The 18,143-nt window shown below is 35.7% G+C and overlaps 1 protein-coding gene across 1 annotated transcript; it reads left to right on the forward strand.

Annotated features, from left to right (window-relative positions):
* The first annotated feature begins 1,504 nt into the window (after positions 1 to 1,504).
* On the forward strand, positions 1,505 to 5,164 carry CYSC1 (cysteine synthase C1). Its single transcript, XM_089611107.1, has 10 exons — positions 1,505 to 1,787; positions 2,737 to 2,846; positions 2,979 to 3,036; positions 3,454 to 3,717; positions 3,834 to 3,971; positions 4,054 to 4,105; positions 4,191 to 4,270; positions 4,348 to 4,407; positions 4,497 to 4,577; positions 4,953 to 5,164. Exons 1-10 carry the CDS (start codon positions 1,593 to 1,595, stop codon positions 5,049 to 5,051), a joined length of 1,137 nt encoding a protein of 378 aa, XP_089467233.1. The 5' UTR covers positions 1,505 to 1,592; the 3' UTR covers positions 5,052 to 5,164.
* The last annotated feature ends 12,979 nt before the right edge of the window (positions 5,165 to 18,143 follow it).

The following is an 18,143-nucleotide window of genomic DNA, read 5'->3' on the forward strand; positions in this document are numbered from 1 at the left end:
ATATTCATTAAAACATTTTTCATACTCTACGTAGAAATCATTCTCATCCTAAAGTATACTAACCCACTTTCGTTTGGTTTGGTAGCTCTAGAGCAACTCGAAGAGTCGTTACGTCAGTTATATATATAGAGAAGAAAAAAATGAACGGCGAAGTTTCTCTACCAATAGATATCAACAGTACTGATATTGATCTAAAAAAACAGCAGACCAATAAACACATTGTTCTAAAAAACTTTCCAACGCTATAATGAAGGTGAAATACTTTTGATTTGGATCCAAACGCAAACTAATTGAATTCCAGTTTTACATCCCTTCAATACGCTTAACGGCTAAAAGTAGACGCCCAATATGATCTCCCATCTCTTAATGTCTCTTTCAATGACAAAGACAAAAATGATAAGACATCAAACAGTGGCCACAAGTATAGAAATTACAAAGAATATCAAAAGAAGGAATCTACAAGTTTAGTTTGACCTTTTTAGCTATAAATCCAATGCATGTAATGTTTTTCGCATCATTTTCCCTAAATATTTGATGGCAAATAAAGTTATACTAGTCCTCCATCGATTTAATAAATTGAAAGCAATGCTGTCAATGGTAAAACTTCACATATACAGTCTTATAATATTCGTAATTAATTTGTAATTATCTATGAGAAAATGGATAAATATCAAATAACAGAGAAAGACGAATGACTCATTTAGACCTCTTATATTAAATATATAGTCTACTTTTAATTATTATGATTATTAATTTAAATTTACTAAAAAAAGTTATCAATTATCATTACGAAACTCACAAAACAATCAGTCTCGCGAGTAATTTTAAATAATTTTGATTAATTTAAATTATTCAAGAATATAAATTAGCTCCAATTCAACTATAATTTTAGTAGTGGATAAATATTAGACTATTTGGTATTCAAAAAAGTTTGTTCCTATTATGAATAATGCTGGATAACTTTTTATCTCAGTCGAGTGACTTCTAGAAATAGTTTCTAGATTCGATAAATTTCTGTATTTATGACTTTTTCTTTTTCTATATTGATGTCTAGATTAATTTCCTTGAATTTATATTTATTAAGGGCATGCTTTTTCATTGTGTTTTGTAAGCCTATAAATAGAGGCTATTATAAAGTATGTAATAGACAAACAATACAATTTTTTCATTCATTCTCTCTTTATTGTGCTTATGTTCTTAATTATCTTATAATTTTCTACTTATTTTCAAACAGACGGTGAGTTTTAATAATTTTTTTATTAATTAAATTTATTTAGGAAAATCATTAATGCTCTAATTAAATTCAACTGTAATTTTAATAGTGGACAAGCATTAGACTATTTGGCATTTGGAAAGTTTGTTCCCAAGTTTAACGCTCATGGAATACGTTATTACAAAGATTTGGGTCTCGCACACCTTGGCTGAAAGTACGTGACAGTCATCATTATTATCTCCACTCACAATGACAGTATAATATATATAAAAAAAAAAAAAAAAAAAAAAATCGATAGCCAAAGTGAGTTTGGTCATTGATTTTGTCTTCTCTGGTTGTATGCTCAGAATTCTCTTCTATTTAATCCACTGCCACGCTAATGGTATCGAAGTACTTCACTGTCTCGACAATGGCGTCCCTGAGAAGCATTCTCCAGAGAAAATCCAGCTCCGACACGGCATTGAAAAGGCTTTTCTCTACTGAGCCCATCTCCGCAACTCAATCCTTCGCTCAGCGACTCAGAGATCTCCCTAAGGATCTTCCCGGCACCGGAATCAAGAGAGAAGTTTCGCAAGTAATTCTCTCTCTACTAGTTTCTGAAATCGAATCCGTTTCTTCTCGATTATTATATATTTTAAAAAGAAAAAGTGAAAAGTTTTCTTTTAGGGAATTCAATTCAAAGCTTGGGTTTCTGCGTTATGTTCGTCACTTTTTTCGTTGCCATTACTGAAACAATACTACTTATATCAATATTTTAACTTAAATTAGTTAGAAATTAGAAGCTTCTCTTGACTCTTGATAATAAGCATCTAAAAATTTCCAATCAATCATATGTTTGTTAAATTGACTGTGAGGGTTTTGTTGTTGATGCTATGTTGCTACTAAAATTCCAGTAGTTGAATAAATCTTTCACACTTGTGAGAATTGGACTGTCGTTGAAACTATTCCTATATTGCACGACACATTCACCTTTTTGTCACTGATTTTTCAGTTGCTAAAAGTCTATAATTATATATATATATATATATATATATATATATATATATATAACTAATTCTAAATCAAACCAAGCATATATTCAGTCAGCTTTCACAAATAATTTCCATAAAAATACCAAACATAACCTCACAAATTATGATTACATGGTGGGAGAAATTCAAACGTTTAAACGGTCCGGTCTAAAACGGTCTGAAATGGTCTGATTTTCTATGAAACTAGACAAGACCTTTTTAAATAGTTTAAACCGAAACTGGTTTGGTCCGAGCCGTTTTAACCTGATTTGGTCTGGTCCGCCTTTTTCTGATATTTTTTTTGTCCAGTCTGGTTTGAAATTTCGTAGACTGTTTAAACCGATCCAGTCTGTTTTTTTTTAAAAAAAAAAAAACCAAACCAGACCAGCCGTATATTTAAGTGATAAATTCAAGAAAAAGGGAAAAGTTTCCTTCTTTTTTTTTTCCCAACTTTTTGTACAAAAGAATAAATTTTGAGCCTTGTTAAATGTGTTCCTCTGTTAATTTTCTCAGCTAATTGGAAAAACCCCATTGGTGTATCTGAACAAAGTCACCGAAGGTTGTGGAGCTTATATTGCCGTGAAGCAAGAAATGATGCAACCAACTTCTAGCATCAAAGACAGGCATCTATATCTCTTTTTACATTATCCACATATATAGCTAGACACGTTTATTCAATAATATATACATAAATTATATTGAGAATTTTCACGTGACATAAGCTGAATGTTGTACTTTATTTTTTGTTGAGACAGACCGGCGATGGCTATGCTTGAAGATGCAGAGAAGAAAAATCTAATCACCCCTGGAAAGGTTATGTCAAAAAGTTATTTGAAAAATAAGAAGTGTAATTGATAATTTAATAAATCTTTCTACGATCTTGTTAAGTCATCATTATCCTTTTGTTATCTCACTTCAAATTTTATGCATATTGGTATTAACAGTGGCGGAGCCAAGATTTTCAGTAGGGAGGGGCATAATTTAAATTTTTGTAGGGGACGTGTAAGAAAAAAGTTATTCATGAGGGGGCAAATATTAAAAAATCATATAATTTTAGGCTAAAAATGTAAAAAAAGAAAAAGTAAAAGCTAGTGGTGAAATACCAGAGTTTTAAAAAATCCATGGGTATTTATGGTCTGAATTAAAAACTCAGATAGTTAATTTCATCTCAAAACCATCTGGCAATAAGAGGTGTAACTCATCATCTGAACTTATTTATTTTTTATGAAGACGACTCTGATCGAGCCAACATCGGGGAACATGGGGATCAGCATGGCGTTCATGGCGGCGATGAAGGGCTACAAGATGGTCTTAACCATGCCGTCTTACACGAGCTTGGAACGGAGGGTCACGATGAGGGCTTTCGGGGCCGACCTAATCCTCACGGACCCCACCAAGGGAATGGGTGGGACCGTGAAGAAAGCTTACCAGCTCCTCGAATCCACTCCAGACTCCTTTATGCTCCAACAGTTCTCCAACCCCGCCAACACTCAGGTCACACTCGGTTAGCTTCACTTGGTGATGTTGATCATGACTGTCAAGTTCTTCATCTTTTTCGATGTGGGCTCTTTAACTATGAGTCACACCTGATATTGGGGATATATATATAGGTACATTTCGACACGACGGGACCGGAGATTTGGGAAGACACCAACGGGAAAGTCGATATCTTTGTCATGGGAATTGGCAGCGGTGGCACCGTCTCTGGTGTTGGCCAATATCTCAAGTCTCGGAATCCTAATGTCAAGGTTCTTTATTTTATTTTATTTTGGGAAGCTGTTTTTTTTTCTCACTTAAATCCCAAATTACTAAAAATACACTTGATGGCAGATATACGGTGTTGAGCCTGCTGAGAGTAATATACTTAATGGTGGTAAACCAGGTAAAAAAAAAAAAAGAGAGGATATCTCGTAATATTTTTTATTTATTTTGTTGTAGTTAATGATGTTGTTTGTCCGTTGAAATAGGTCCTCATCAAATAACTGGCAATGGGGTAGGGTTTAAACCAGACATTTTGGACATGGACATAATGGAGAAAGTTCTCGAGGCAAGTCAAACTTCGATACCAAATGCCCTGTGCTAAATCTGTATTTTTTTAAACCCTTTTTTCTTTTCTTTTTATAGGTGAGCAGCGAAGACTCGGTCAATATGGCGAGGCAATTGGCGCTGAAAGAAGGACTTATGGTAAATTTCTAAAAGAATTTTACTTGCAATGTGTGGTTTTTGTTGAAACATAAAAACTAATTTTAAAAGTTTTTACACTGAATTTTCAGGTAGGGATTTCGTCAGGGGCCAACACCGTGGCGGCTCTCAGGCTCGCGAATATGCCTGAGAACAAAGGCAAACTCATTGTGGTAATGCAAATAGAATAAATCTTTCTGTTTGATAAAATTACTATAGATATATAGTAATATGAAAATTCAAATTTTGTCATATAATCAATTTTTTGTAAATTTTAAACAAATAGTCACAAGATTTTATTAACAAGGCCATAAATACATTAATAGTTGTAAATATTTGTTAATAATTGTAAATAATCACCAAACTCCAAGTGTATATGAATAGAATGCTAAAAACGTTCAAATAATGTCAGATCAACATAATGATTATTTACTTAAAATTTACAAAAGATTGACTATTTAGCAAATTTTAAAATTTTGGTGGTTTAGTTACTCAATTAATTGATATATTATTTTTTTTCTTTATGATTATCGTAATTCTTTTTCCAGACGATTCACCCGAGCTTCGGTGAGCGATACTTGTCGTCTGTGCTGTTCGAAGAGCTGAGGAAAGAATGTGAAAATATGCAACCAGTCTCAGTTGATTGAGCAGCAAGGCTTTCAACGTTGTGTTGTTTGACATCTCTGCAACTGTTTTTCCTGCATTAAGAATATTGTAATTTGTTTTCTTTTGTTATATAATGATAATAATTCTGCTTTCAGTTACTTTTATACTATATATCCGAGAAACAAAAGTGCAACTGAAGGAATAAAATGGAGAGAATACAACGGATATGGTCATGGAATTAAATGGGGAATACAAAATATGTTTTTGATATTCCATAACGTCGTAGAATCTTTATTGTTATGATCCAGATGATTGAGCTGTACGTGGGCTAAAAGATTCTTTTTTATACTCTAAATATAAAGACTACGCATTAACACTTCATGTAGTTAAAATCAAGGATTTAAATGTCATTTTCGTGGCCGTTTCGAGCCTCCTGATTTATGAAAAACCGTTGTGTCGACGGAAAATCGAACGAAAAAAATGTAGAAAACGGCAAATAAAATGACGTTTTCAAATGTCGTTTTCGATGGAAAACCGATATACCGACGGAAAACCGAACGAAAATAATGTGACAAAATTAAAAGACACATATATATTTGTAAATATAGTCCAAATTTAAAACACTTGGAATCATAAATATCTAGCATAAATGTTCCATACTGAATGACATACTACCAAATCGTTCATGAAATAAATATGTTCGACAAACATATAGTTACGATAGAAAATGAAATGTATCAATAGAATCTCGATAGACGTCCCGGTTGGATAAAACTCGGTTGATTTTCTTGAAACTCGCTTGGCACCACGTGAAATACCCCCTTATACGATTGTTGAAAGTTTTGAACATGTCTGTCATAGTCGGCTTGTGGTAAGTATTCGACCCGGACAGACTTTGGTTGTAGATGTGTCGTTTAAGTACCGTTACGACAAACTAACCGGAGTCGCTATGATGCTCACAAATAGACTTGATCTAAATCTTGAAAAACAACTATAACGAATAGCAACTATACAAGAACTCAATATAAGCATATTCTTTTCTGACAGAAAGCTACCAAGACTTTAAAGACTCCATAACAGCTCCACTGTAACAGGAGGTGCGATACCATAACTGCAAGGGCAACAAGAACTCAAACAGCTCAAACAATTATAACAACTATAACCAGCAACAATAACTCTATACCTGAGAAGCAGCTCCAACATGAGGTGCGATACAAGAACATTAACTACATCTTTCATATGTTTCATTCAATGGTACCTGCCGTAGGAAAGTGTTAAAGCCCACAATCACTAGCCAATATGCTTTTCTCTCATGCCTTTCTTCGTTCATGGTTTGATATTCTGGTGTCCTAGGCGTAGAGGAACTACACCAATCCATCCCGAACTTGGTGGTTAAACTCTACTGCGGTGACGATACTGTACGGGAGGTCCTGCGGAAAAATAGCTCGACGCCAGGATGATAAAAAGCTTAGTGAACATTGGATCATGTTACCGCGCTCTTTGACTCGTTCGCTAAAAGGCTACTATCATGCTAATCACAACTTATGTCTTGGGAGTTTCGGAGCATGATTCGAGTGAGAAGTGGTTGACAGATACGGAATCCAGCCTTCCTGAAAGAAGGTCAATGTTCACTCACCTAAGGGTTGATTCCAGAATCGATAGATTGCCGGCATTTCCGAAGTATATACGTTCGGAAGAATTTTTCGATGGGGAAGCAACAGTGCTAAGGGTATATACGTATTAAGAAAGGTATAACGGATTAATTGATCTTTCTCAATAAGGGTTGAACCTGGAGGATCTTGATCACGTATTGACTAGATCAGTGGACTCACGTCACGATGAGTAAATATAATTCTAGAATGAGAGTTCAGTCTTGGCGTACCTAGGTGGACTCTGAAAGGATTAGACAAATCGATGTGGAAAAGAGAAATGAATTTTTCGTCTTTTCATCGGATTTGTTAAACTTCTATTACTAGGTCCATAGTCCCCGATTCGGCTTCGATAAGACGAATAAAGAACTTCTAATATTAATGTGTTCCATTATTATAATCTCACTAGTTGTAATTGTGATTGACAGCATCAATTCTGAAATATGGGTATTTGCATAATTAAATAATTATTTATGGTAGTAGTAATTATTTATTGTTGTATCAAGTAAATAATTAATCAATTACTTATTTGTTTATTGTTGGACCAAGTAAATAAATAATTAATTGGGTTTTAAGCAATTGGGCCTTGCACTAAATGAGGTGGACAAATTTTAGGGTTTCGAGCAATAAGATTTGCGCCAAAACCCCTTGGCCGTGTGCCATAAAATTCGTCCATGCCATATTGGTAGTTACCAATATTTTATCTTTAGTTGTTTAAATAAGGGTAGTGTAGCAAAATAGCCAGTTTGAAACTATAGAATTTGTTTTTAGCCTATGTTTCATAACTTTTAGGGAAATAGCCAACGTGCTTAGGTGTCAATAATTAATAGACTAATTTGCCCTTTTACTTAATCAAATGGAAATAATGAATATAATTATATTAAATAATAGGCAATAACGATATAAAATAACAGACAATTTAAAAATTGTTATACGTAGCCTTAAACCTCTAACAAATCTCAACAAAAATATTTTATCAAAGATATCATTAATCACGCGACGCGCTAATCTAGAACGGTTTCACCAAGACTGACGTTACTGTGTAAGAACCTGTCAACACAGATAATAAACGTAAATTACTAGAAATTATCTCATTCTCCACATTTAAGTAATCTGAATGGAAATAAATGGAAATAACTGTAAATAAATAATCTGTACCTCTACATTTTTCCAAAGACTGACATTCAAAAATCTTCACTGTTAAAAAAAATAACAGTGAGAGTCGGCCCACCTCTAACCAAGCTCCGATCCTCTCTCCCGCCAACCACCGCCGTGACGCTCGTCGCGACCCCTTTCCGGAGCGCTGACCACGGCCTCCCTCCGGACTCCGAGAACACCGACTCCCTCCACTACGCTCTCGTCGACCGCCTCCTGTGGGCGTCGATCTGGCTCCGACGAGCCTTCGCCGACCTCCTCCGCCGCCTCCGGCCGATCTGCGTCATCGGCGACAACTTCTTCGGCTGGATTGCCCCCTTGGCCCGCGACCTCGGCGTCTTCCTCGTCATCTTGGCATGTTGAAGGTTAAAAAAAACCCCAGATCTGGTTTTGTGGAGAGAGAGAGAGAGAGAGAGAGAGAACGTGGATTCTAATATTTGGTAACTACTTTCTACAAAATATGAATTTAACATGCACAAAAAAGGAAAAAAAAAAATATAACATGATTTTAAAAAACTATCTTAATTATTGAAGGACAAAAAAGTAAAAAATATTTTGCCACCTAATACGTTTGGCTATTTCCCTAAAAATCTCCAAACATAGGCTAGATCCCAAATCAAACGTTTTAGGTGGCCTAGTTAGTTACAAAACTCTTTAAATAAAAGAAAGAGAAAACTATTTAAAAGGAAATAAAATATTCTCATTTATTCTCTCTCATTAATATTAGGAGAGAATAATATTTATAAGAAAATAAGATATTGTCATTTATTCTCTCTCATGAATATTATGAGAGAATAATATTTAAAAGGAAATAAGATATTGTCATGTATTCTCTCTCATGAATATTAGGAGAGACTACTATTTAAAAGGAAATAAGATATTTCCTTTATTCTCTCATAATTAAATATTCTTTATTTAAACATAAAATAAAATCTCATAGATATTGATCTGATAGCTAAGAGATAAAGTAGGATTCATGAGATGAGATCCAAGGGCCAAACTTTGATTCACTAGTGTGAACACAATATAATGAAACAATATATTTTGGAAATTACCAAAAATATATCATTTCCACTACTATAAATAGGGGGTTCATGAGAAGAGAAAAATACACTTTTATATTCAAAAAATTCGACCAAAGAGCCCTCCCTCCTCTTGGCTGATTCTCTCTCTCTCTCTCTCTCTCTCTCTCTCTCTCTCTCTCTCTCTACCCCTTGGAATTACTGTATTCCGTTCTTTGAAAATAAGAGTGAGATCTTGAAACAAAATTTGTTTCTTGATCATGTGAGATTAAAGAGTGTGGTCCCACGTCGTATTTCTTTATTCGTCCGAAGATTACGTTTTGGAATACTACGGTGTCATCAGGAGGAGTACAAGGATCTGAAATCTTGAAGAAGGAGATCAAGGTGTTCGAAGAAGAAGATCCAAAAGCTTGAAGAAAGAGATCAAGGCGTTCGAAGAGAAGGATCTGAAAGCTTGAAAAAGGAAATCAAAGTGTTTGAAGACGTATTGAGAAAGCTTGAAGTTTCTGTTCGTGAGCCCAATCCGTAAGTTCTCTATGAACTTTGTTCTTTGTTCTTATTGGTTGTTTGGCATGTTTGAATGCTTTCATTATTTAATTAATAAAGTAAATCTAGATCTTGTTAGATAATTTATTCCGTAATTAATTTATTCCGCAACTTATATTGTTATCAAGGTGAGCACATTATTGCAACAAATGGTATTGGAACGATTGTTCGTGTCCGTTACCGTTCGTGTTTCTCCAACAAGTGGTATTAGAGCGATTGTTCGTGTCTGATACCTACTTTCCTTTCCTAACAAGTGGTATTAAAGCGATTGTTCGCGTTTGATATCCTACGTGCTTCACCGACGAGTTGTGTCAGAGCAATCGTTTGTGTCCGATAACCCCCCTCGTTTCCCAACAAGTGGTATTAGAGCGATTGTTCGTGTCTGATACCTACTTGTTTCACCAACACACATATTGTAAGGTTGATCTCCACCACTACTACCACCAATATCATGACTAGCAAGAAACCCGCCAAAGTCACCACTACCTCCATCATCGTCACCGTCATTAGGACCACGTCCCACCAATCCGAAGTGAACATCTTATTCAACCCAGATCGAGTGCTTCAATTTAAGATTTGTCATCTCGGGAATAAATTTTTCTCGCCCACTATCTAGCAAAAAATGAGGAGGTGGTGGTGCACTCCTTGAACCTCCACCAGGGCCCGATATCCAAGCATACAGATGTGTCTCTTGTCGATTTCTCTTAAGAGCTTGCAACATATCCTATTCGTATTGTTGATCGGGGTCAAACTCTTCGTGAGTCGGATCGAAGCGTCCGGACAAGTGCTCGTCAACTGTTTCATCAAGAACGGACTTGTTTTTCTTCTTTTGAACAGTCGTCGCCACTAACGCTTTCATTTCGTCCCCTACTTCTGTAGGACAGCTCGTACATCTCCTCATTCTTCTTGTTTGAACTGACGATGTAGTCTTCCAATCCATTCTCAAGATGGACGAAGACGAATAGGGTGGTTAATTTCTTTGTAGCTTTAATTAAATTAATGAGAGATTCATTGAAACAACAAAACAAGTTTCTGGGAATAGGGGATACAAAAATCTCATAGAGAAGAGATAGAATTTTGTGAGCTTTAATGCGTTGTGTTGGGCTAGTTTTTCACCCTACCAAGACCCCTATTTATAATTGTTTGACATTGGTGCCACATATTCGTTTATTTTTGAAGATTTTGTTAATATCTTGATAGTAGAAACTAATTCGTTAGAAAGACCACTACTCTTACATACACAACTCGGTAGGCCAAAGCAACCTTTAGGTGTCACAATCATGTTACCACCAAAAACAACGAGCAACCTTTTATAGATCCTAAATGTTTGAAGTATCTTTTCATTTAAATAGATCTGAACTTGAGGTAGCGATGATGGATTGATTATATGGAGGACTATGATTTTACTCTAGAGTATCACTTTGGTAAGGCTAACGTTGTAGCTGATGCACTAAGTAGGAAACGTGCAGGCGTTTAAGCTTCGATATTACTCGATAGAAAATGGGAGATTGTAATAGGGGATTATGATATCAAGCTTTTTGAGAATCATTATTCAGTGGTGATTTATAATCTAGTAGATCCTCTTTATTTGGTCCAACAAGTCAAAGAGAATCATCAACAAGATGAGCATTTACTTGGTGTTTAGACTAAATTACAAAGTGGTGATACATTTGAGAATTGGAATATTCACGGATATGGAATCATGTATTTCAAAAGTCGTTTAGTTGTTCCCCAAGTAAACGAGATCAAGAATGCAGTTATGGAAGAGGTGCATAAATCTCGTTATGCAATTCACCTTAGAGCTACCAAGACATATCAGAATATAAAGAAGTAGTTCTTGTGGTGCAATATGAAAAGAGATGCCATTGACTATGTCAGGAGTTTTCAAAATTGTCTCAAAGTGAATACAGAGCGACATAAACCAGGAGGAATGCTACAACCATTGCCAATATCAACATGGAATGTGAAGACATAACTATGAATTTTCTTACAATTCTACCAAAGTCGCAGGTAAGCTTTGACATGATACGGGTAATCGTTGATCGACATAGCAAGTCTGCGCATTTCATTCACACCAAGGTACTCTTAGAGAAAGCTAGCAGAAGTGTATCTTGAGAAGTAGTGAAATATTACGGTGTCCCTTTGAGCATTACTTTAGATTGAGATACGCGGGTCACTGCTCATTATTGGAAAAAATTTCAGAAAGCCATGGGAACAGCACTAAAATTTAGCAACAGAGATTGAAGACATTTTAAAGTCTATGCTTGTCAGAAGCGAATATCATTTTCATTCAAAGTAGGAGATTACGTGCTTTTAAAGGTTTCTCCACGTTATGGTGTTTCTCGATTCAGAAAGAAAAGGAAGTTAATTCCTCGATACGTAGGGGCATTTCAGGTAAGTGGGCGAATTGGTTTTGTAGCTTACCGACTTGCTCTACCGCTGAAATTTATCGTTTGTTCATGATGTCTTTCATGTGTCGATGCTTCGAAAGAGCAGACATGACCTTGCAACCATCATTCAATTCAATGACGCATATCCAAGAGAATGTCTCATACGATGAAGTGCCAACAGAAGTTGTCCATAGGAAAAGAAATGAGTCTTCGTAATCGCGAGATACCGTTAGTTAAGGTCTTGTGGACACACCATGGAATAAGGAAGCAACTTAAGCTGGATAGTGACATGCCAAGAGATACCCATACCTATATCATGTGTCCAATTAAATTCTTAATTTAGGGAAAAAAGTTTTCTAAGGAGAAAGAGAGTTGTCATACCCTAATTTCTTTTCTCATAAATATAAATTACTACCTTTATCTAATATTATTATTAATATTGTATGGTGTGTTTGTTAGGAATATTACCCACTTGAAGATAATGAAGATAATGATTACTAAATTCGATAATAAGATCAATTTATTAGCATTATATGATTAGTGGGTTGAGTTCAAAACAATTAGAATCAATAACAACTATCTTCCGTAGCCTCCGTATTACACTGAGTCACGTGCTGGGCACCTGAGTTCGGGCGGTGTGCTAAAACATGGTCGATGACTGATATACGCCTGAAAAACTATATCTAAAGTCATATTTGTGGAACACATGGGTGAAGGCTGATCACTATGTGGGAGCATTCTACACTTGTGGTAAGTGTACGACCTGGACAGGTCTTGGTGTAGATGTGTCGTTTAAGGACCGTTACGTCACACTAACCGAGACCACTATGATGGTCACAGTGAGACTTGATCTAAATCCTGAAGTGATCATGGACATTGGGTTATGTTACTGAGCTCTTTGACTCATTCGCTAAAAGGCTATTCATGCTAATCACAGCTTATGTCTTGGGAGTTTTCTCATAGCATAATTCGAGTGGGAAGTGATTTACAGATACGGAATCCAGCCTTCCTGAAAGAAGGTTAATGTTCACTCACCTAAGGGTTGATTCCAGAACCGATAGATTGCTAGCACTTTCGAAGTAAGTAACGTTCGAAAGAATCTTTCGCTGGGGAAGCAACATTGCTTAGGGCTGATATGTATCAAAAGAAGTATAACGGAAAAATTGACTTCTCTTGACACGGGTTGAACCTGGAGGATCTTGATCACGAACTGACTATATCAGTGGACACTCGTCACGATGAGTAAATATAATTCTAGTATAAAGGAGAGTTCAGTCTTGGCTTACAAGGTGGAGTATTTGACCAAGATTAGACGAATCGATGGACAAAAGAGAAAGGACTATTTCGTCTTTTTCATCGGATTTGTTAAGCTCCTATTACTAGGTCCATAGTCCCCGATTCGGCTCTGATAAATGCGGATAAGAACTTTCGTATAATAATGTTTATCATTATTAATCTCACTTGCTGTAATTGTGATTGACAGCATTAATTCTGGAAAACGAGTATTCGCAGAATTAAATAAATATTTATGGTAGAATTGTTTATTTATTGTTTGATCAAGTAAATAAACAATTATATTTGTTTATTGTTGGACCAAGTAAATAAATAATTAATTGGGTTTTAAGCAATTGGGCCTTGCACACATGGAAAATTCGAATTAGGATTTTTGGCACTAGGGTTTGCGCAAATCTCCTTGGCCGTGTGCCATCAAGTTCGAAATTTCAATATTGGTATTTACCAATATTTTCTCTTTAGTTGTTTAAATAAAGGAGAGAGAAAAATATAAGATATTGTCCTATATTTTCTCCTTATTTAAAGGAAAGTATTTAGGAGAATATTTAGGAGAATAATATATTCTCCTTTATTATCTCACTAAATAAATTATTCTCTATTTAAATAAAAGAATAATATCCCATAGATATTGATCTGATGGATGAGAGAAAAAGTAGGATTCACTTGTTGAGATCCAATGGCCTAGATTAAATCCTCTAGTGTGAACACAATAAAAAGAAATAAAATATTCTGGAAGATTCCATGAATATCTCCTTTTTACTACTATAAATAGGGGTTCATGAGAAGGCAAAAATAAGCAATTTTTGGTGAAAATTTCGTTCTCTCTAGCCTACCTTGGCCGAGCACTTCTGCCTCTCTTCCCCTCGGAAATTCGTTTCCATTCTTAGTAAAATAAGAGCGAGATCTCGAAACACCTATTTTCGTGATCTAGTGAGATAAAGACTGTGCCCACTCATCTTTCTTATTCGTCTCGGAGATTACGTTTCGGAAGACTAAGGTGTCATCCTCGAGTCCTTCATCAAGACGACGCAAGGAGTACGCGATTGGATTGGAGCGTTCTGTAGCTGAACCGAAAATCAATGTAAGTACTCGTTTACTCTTATATCGGTTGCTTGACTTATATGCTCTCGTGAATTAAATTAATTAAACATAACTAGATCTTGTTAATTATAACCATAATTTAATTAGCTTATGATCAGCGTAATTAATTATTTTTCCGCATTAATATGGTTATATGGTGGAATCATCTCAAACGAGTCGCATCGGAGCGATCGTTCGTGTCCGATGCGAGCTCGATCCACCGACAAGTGGTATCAGAGCGATTGTTCGTGTCTGATACCCACTTGATTCCCCAACAGTGTTTTAGTAACTTTATATATATGTATGTATATAGATTTTACCTATTTTAGAACTACTCTATAATTTATGTTTATTTAATTTTGTTTTGTATGAAATGTAGTACAAGAGTACATATTTATATATATATATATATATATATATATAGTCGGTTTCTTTTGCTCTGTCTACCGTTCTACATTAATGTATATAAATATAAATAAGATAAAGATATATGTATATGTGTGTATTTGAAATAATAGAAGTTTTCTACGTGTATTATGCTAGCAAGTAATAGAAAAAGAAAAGGAATCGATTTGTTGTTTTGTTTGATTTATCAATTACACGTGAATCTTTCTTCCTCTTTCGGTAACCACCCTCTTCATTTTCTTCTTCAGAAGTGTACGAATAAAAACTCCTAAAACTCCAAAGATCCAAAGATCAAGTTTTTTTGGCTCAAATTCCTTATCGAAATAGATTTTCCATCCTTTAGCAATTTAGCAAACTCCGGTAGGCAAAGCTCCTTAAAAAATTTACCTTTGCTAGCTGGAAAATTTGGACATATTTTCTTAGGCTGTTTATGAGCTCTTGAGTTTTAAATACGAGTCTTGTGAGTTTTGTTAGAATCTTGATTTGGATTAACTTATCATAGAGAATCAATTAAGGAAGTCTAGCGGACTTACGATGTGAGTGAACATCTTGTTGGCGAGTGATGTAGACTGATGAAAATGTAGATAAAACCTTCTTATCTGGTTTTAGAAAAATTATACATTATTTTCGAAACAAAAATATTTGCGAAATGCCACAACAACCAAAATCGTTTTTAAAATGTGACGAAATTTCAAATAGAGAGATATGATTGTGAAATTGAAGTATTTTCCATATTATACATATATCCAGTTATTTTTGAAATGAAAATGTTTTGTATATCTTGGATAAGCTTGATACACACACATTTACGGTACGGATAGTGTACCTTGGTCTGATCAGAGGTTCTACCACGAGTTAAGTTGGCAGGATGGCTTAGGAAATAGTACATGTTTAACCACATTAGGGACACATTTAAATTTCTGTCATTTACATTTATGTCATTTAAATTTATGCAATAATACTTGTATGTGTATAGCGATTTACACATATAAGAATATTATTATTTTCGAAAATCTGTTTACTCAAGCCAATACTATAATATCTATTAGGCCGCAGGCTCACCTATATCTTCTTTAAAAAAATTCTTATAACCATGAAACGAGAAGAATGGTTAGAACGAATTTGGAGTTTTGGTGTCGTCAAGTGTTCTGATGACTTTGTTTAGTTTTTATTAGCAGGTTTATATATAAGTCTTGGTTTGTAGAAGTTTATTTACGTTTTCGAGTTTTGTTTCGTTTATCTTTGGACTTGTGAAGTAAATAACTGAGTATGCATTGTGGGATGGTTTGTGACTCTATTAGTGTTTAGTAAAGTCTGTTTAATAGTGTTTAATTATCGTTTAGTTCACACCCTATATCACGGGGCGTGACAGAGCTAACTCGGGAACTATGGACCTATTAACTAAACACGAATTAGAGCGATTTTGATTCCTTTATATTTTTTTCTAATCAAATTATGAGGTTATTTCAATATAACTCTGGAATTGAACTCTTTTTCGTTATTAGAATTATATTTACTCAATTTTAATTGAGCGTTCATTGATATATAGCCAGTTTGTGAACAATTGATCCCCAAAATCCCTCGTGACACAAATGGTGTATATTACCGTCATACCTTTAATGTCACTTGTCAGCCTTGAATTCCATTGAATCCATAGCAAAAGTTTCTTTAGCTTATCCTCATTACGAAAGTGTCGACAATCTATTAGATTCATCTGTCAGGTGAGCGAACATTTACTTTCAGGGGAGCTGGTTTCCATTATATGTAAATCAATATCTTCAATGATCATATCACAGACTCCCAAAAAAATTACTATCCAACCGTTGCTTCTAGGTATTAATGAATGAATCAAAGAGCATGGACATATGACCTTGAAAGTGTCCCTACACTTTGTGGACTAGATATGTGGTTTCCAATATAGCTACCTAGGCATAGATCAATCACCGATCATTTTTTAGCGTTATACCAGGACGTATGTTCACATCTCGTTTGTAATGTCTCAATCAAGTTACTGCATAAGTCTATGAGTTTGACAAAAAAATGTTATACTTTTTTTAAATAACTATATTCATCAATTATAATAATGTCTACTAATTTCATACAATGAAATGTGATATACAATGATATGTTCCTCTAATTAAGTGTAGACCATGAGAATTGTATTTCTCAAGTTCTTGGACATTTTTTGAGAGGGAATGTAATTTGGCATAATTGTAACCTTTGTTTGTGAAAAGAAATATAAGAGAGAGAGAGAGAGAGAGAGAGAGAGAGAGAGAGAGAGAGAGAGAGAGAGAGTATTCTTCTTCAATTCTATAGAGAAAAAACTAGATAATTCCTCTTTATGTTTTGAGGTGAGATAGTTACTCTTCATTATGAGAGAGAAAGTGTTCCCCTTTAACTCTAGACAAGATTTTAGAGAGAGAGAGATGAGAGAGATAAGTTGTAGTATTTTTTCTTGGTAGAGAATGACTTCCCTTTAATGGTGAAAGATGATGGGTATTTACAGAATTTTGAGTGTGCAAAGTCATAGGCATATGGGGCCCACTTGCGGAGAGATTCTCCGGTTTTGGAGATTCTGGCGAAGGGGTCCTCCGATTTTGTGAATTTTGGCGAAGGGATTCTTCGGTTTTGTGGGTTTTACTAGAGTGATCCTCTGATTTTGTGAGTCATGATGTAGAGCTTTTGGTTTTGGACAAGCCAGCGGAGGAATCCTCTGGTTTTGGGATCTTTGGCAGAGAGATCCTCCGATTTTGTGGGTTCTAGCGAAGGAATCATCTAGTTTTGTGAGTCACGACGGAGAGCTCTTTTGGTTTTGAACAAGCCAAGTAATAGATCCTATGATTTATGGACCTTTGTCAGAGAGATCCTTCGGTTTTGGGAGTCTTAGCGGAGGGATCCTAGACATTTTGGCGGAAGGGTCTTCCGGTTTTATGTCGGTTTTCGCTCTCAGAGTGTCGTTTTTACTTGGTAAAAAAGACGGCATAATATATAGTGTTGTCGGTCGTTCTTAGAAAGCCGAAACATTAAATTCCACGCGGCTTGCGTCTAATTCCAAATTCTAAGGTCCAACGGGCAGGGCCACGAAAAAGCCTCAGCTCATGCACGAAGCAGAGCTCACTCGTACACCACGTGACGAACACACGGCGCGTGAGGGGCTCGACGCGCTACGCCTACCCCTCAGTGCGCCGCGCCGCCCCACCTGCTCATCAAAGGCGCACTGGGCGTGCTCAAAAAGCAGGCGCGCACTGGACATGGCGCATACTAGGCGCGGCCGCGCGCGCTCCTTAAATTCGCGACGTGCTCCATGGGGTGTGTTCAGAGGCCCTCCTAGACATCCACATCAACTATAAATATCCCTACTCAGAGATGGTCACAAAAAAAAATTCATTATTCCTCAAGATTATTCGCTCTTAGAGTTTTGAAACGCTGCCAGAGACTTTATGCATACAGTTTCCTCTAATCGAGCCTTTAATATTCTACTAATTATTCTCAATAATTCTCTCAGAAGAATTCTTCTCTTCGCCTGAAGAAAACATACATTCTCTCTCGGGCCTCTCAATTATGGAGTCTGAAACATCGCCGAAGACTTCTCC

This window comes from Urtica dioica, chromosome 4, assembly GCF_054948205.1.
Source record: "Urtica dioica subsp. dioica isolate 48M chromosome 4, U.dioica_male_clone48M_v1_H2, whole genome shotgun sequence".
In the NCBI taxonomy this organism is placed as follows: domain Eukaryota; kingdom Viridiplantae; phylum Streptophyta; class Magnoliopsida; order Rosales; family Urticaceae; genus Urtica; species Urtica dioica.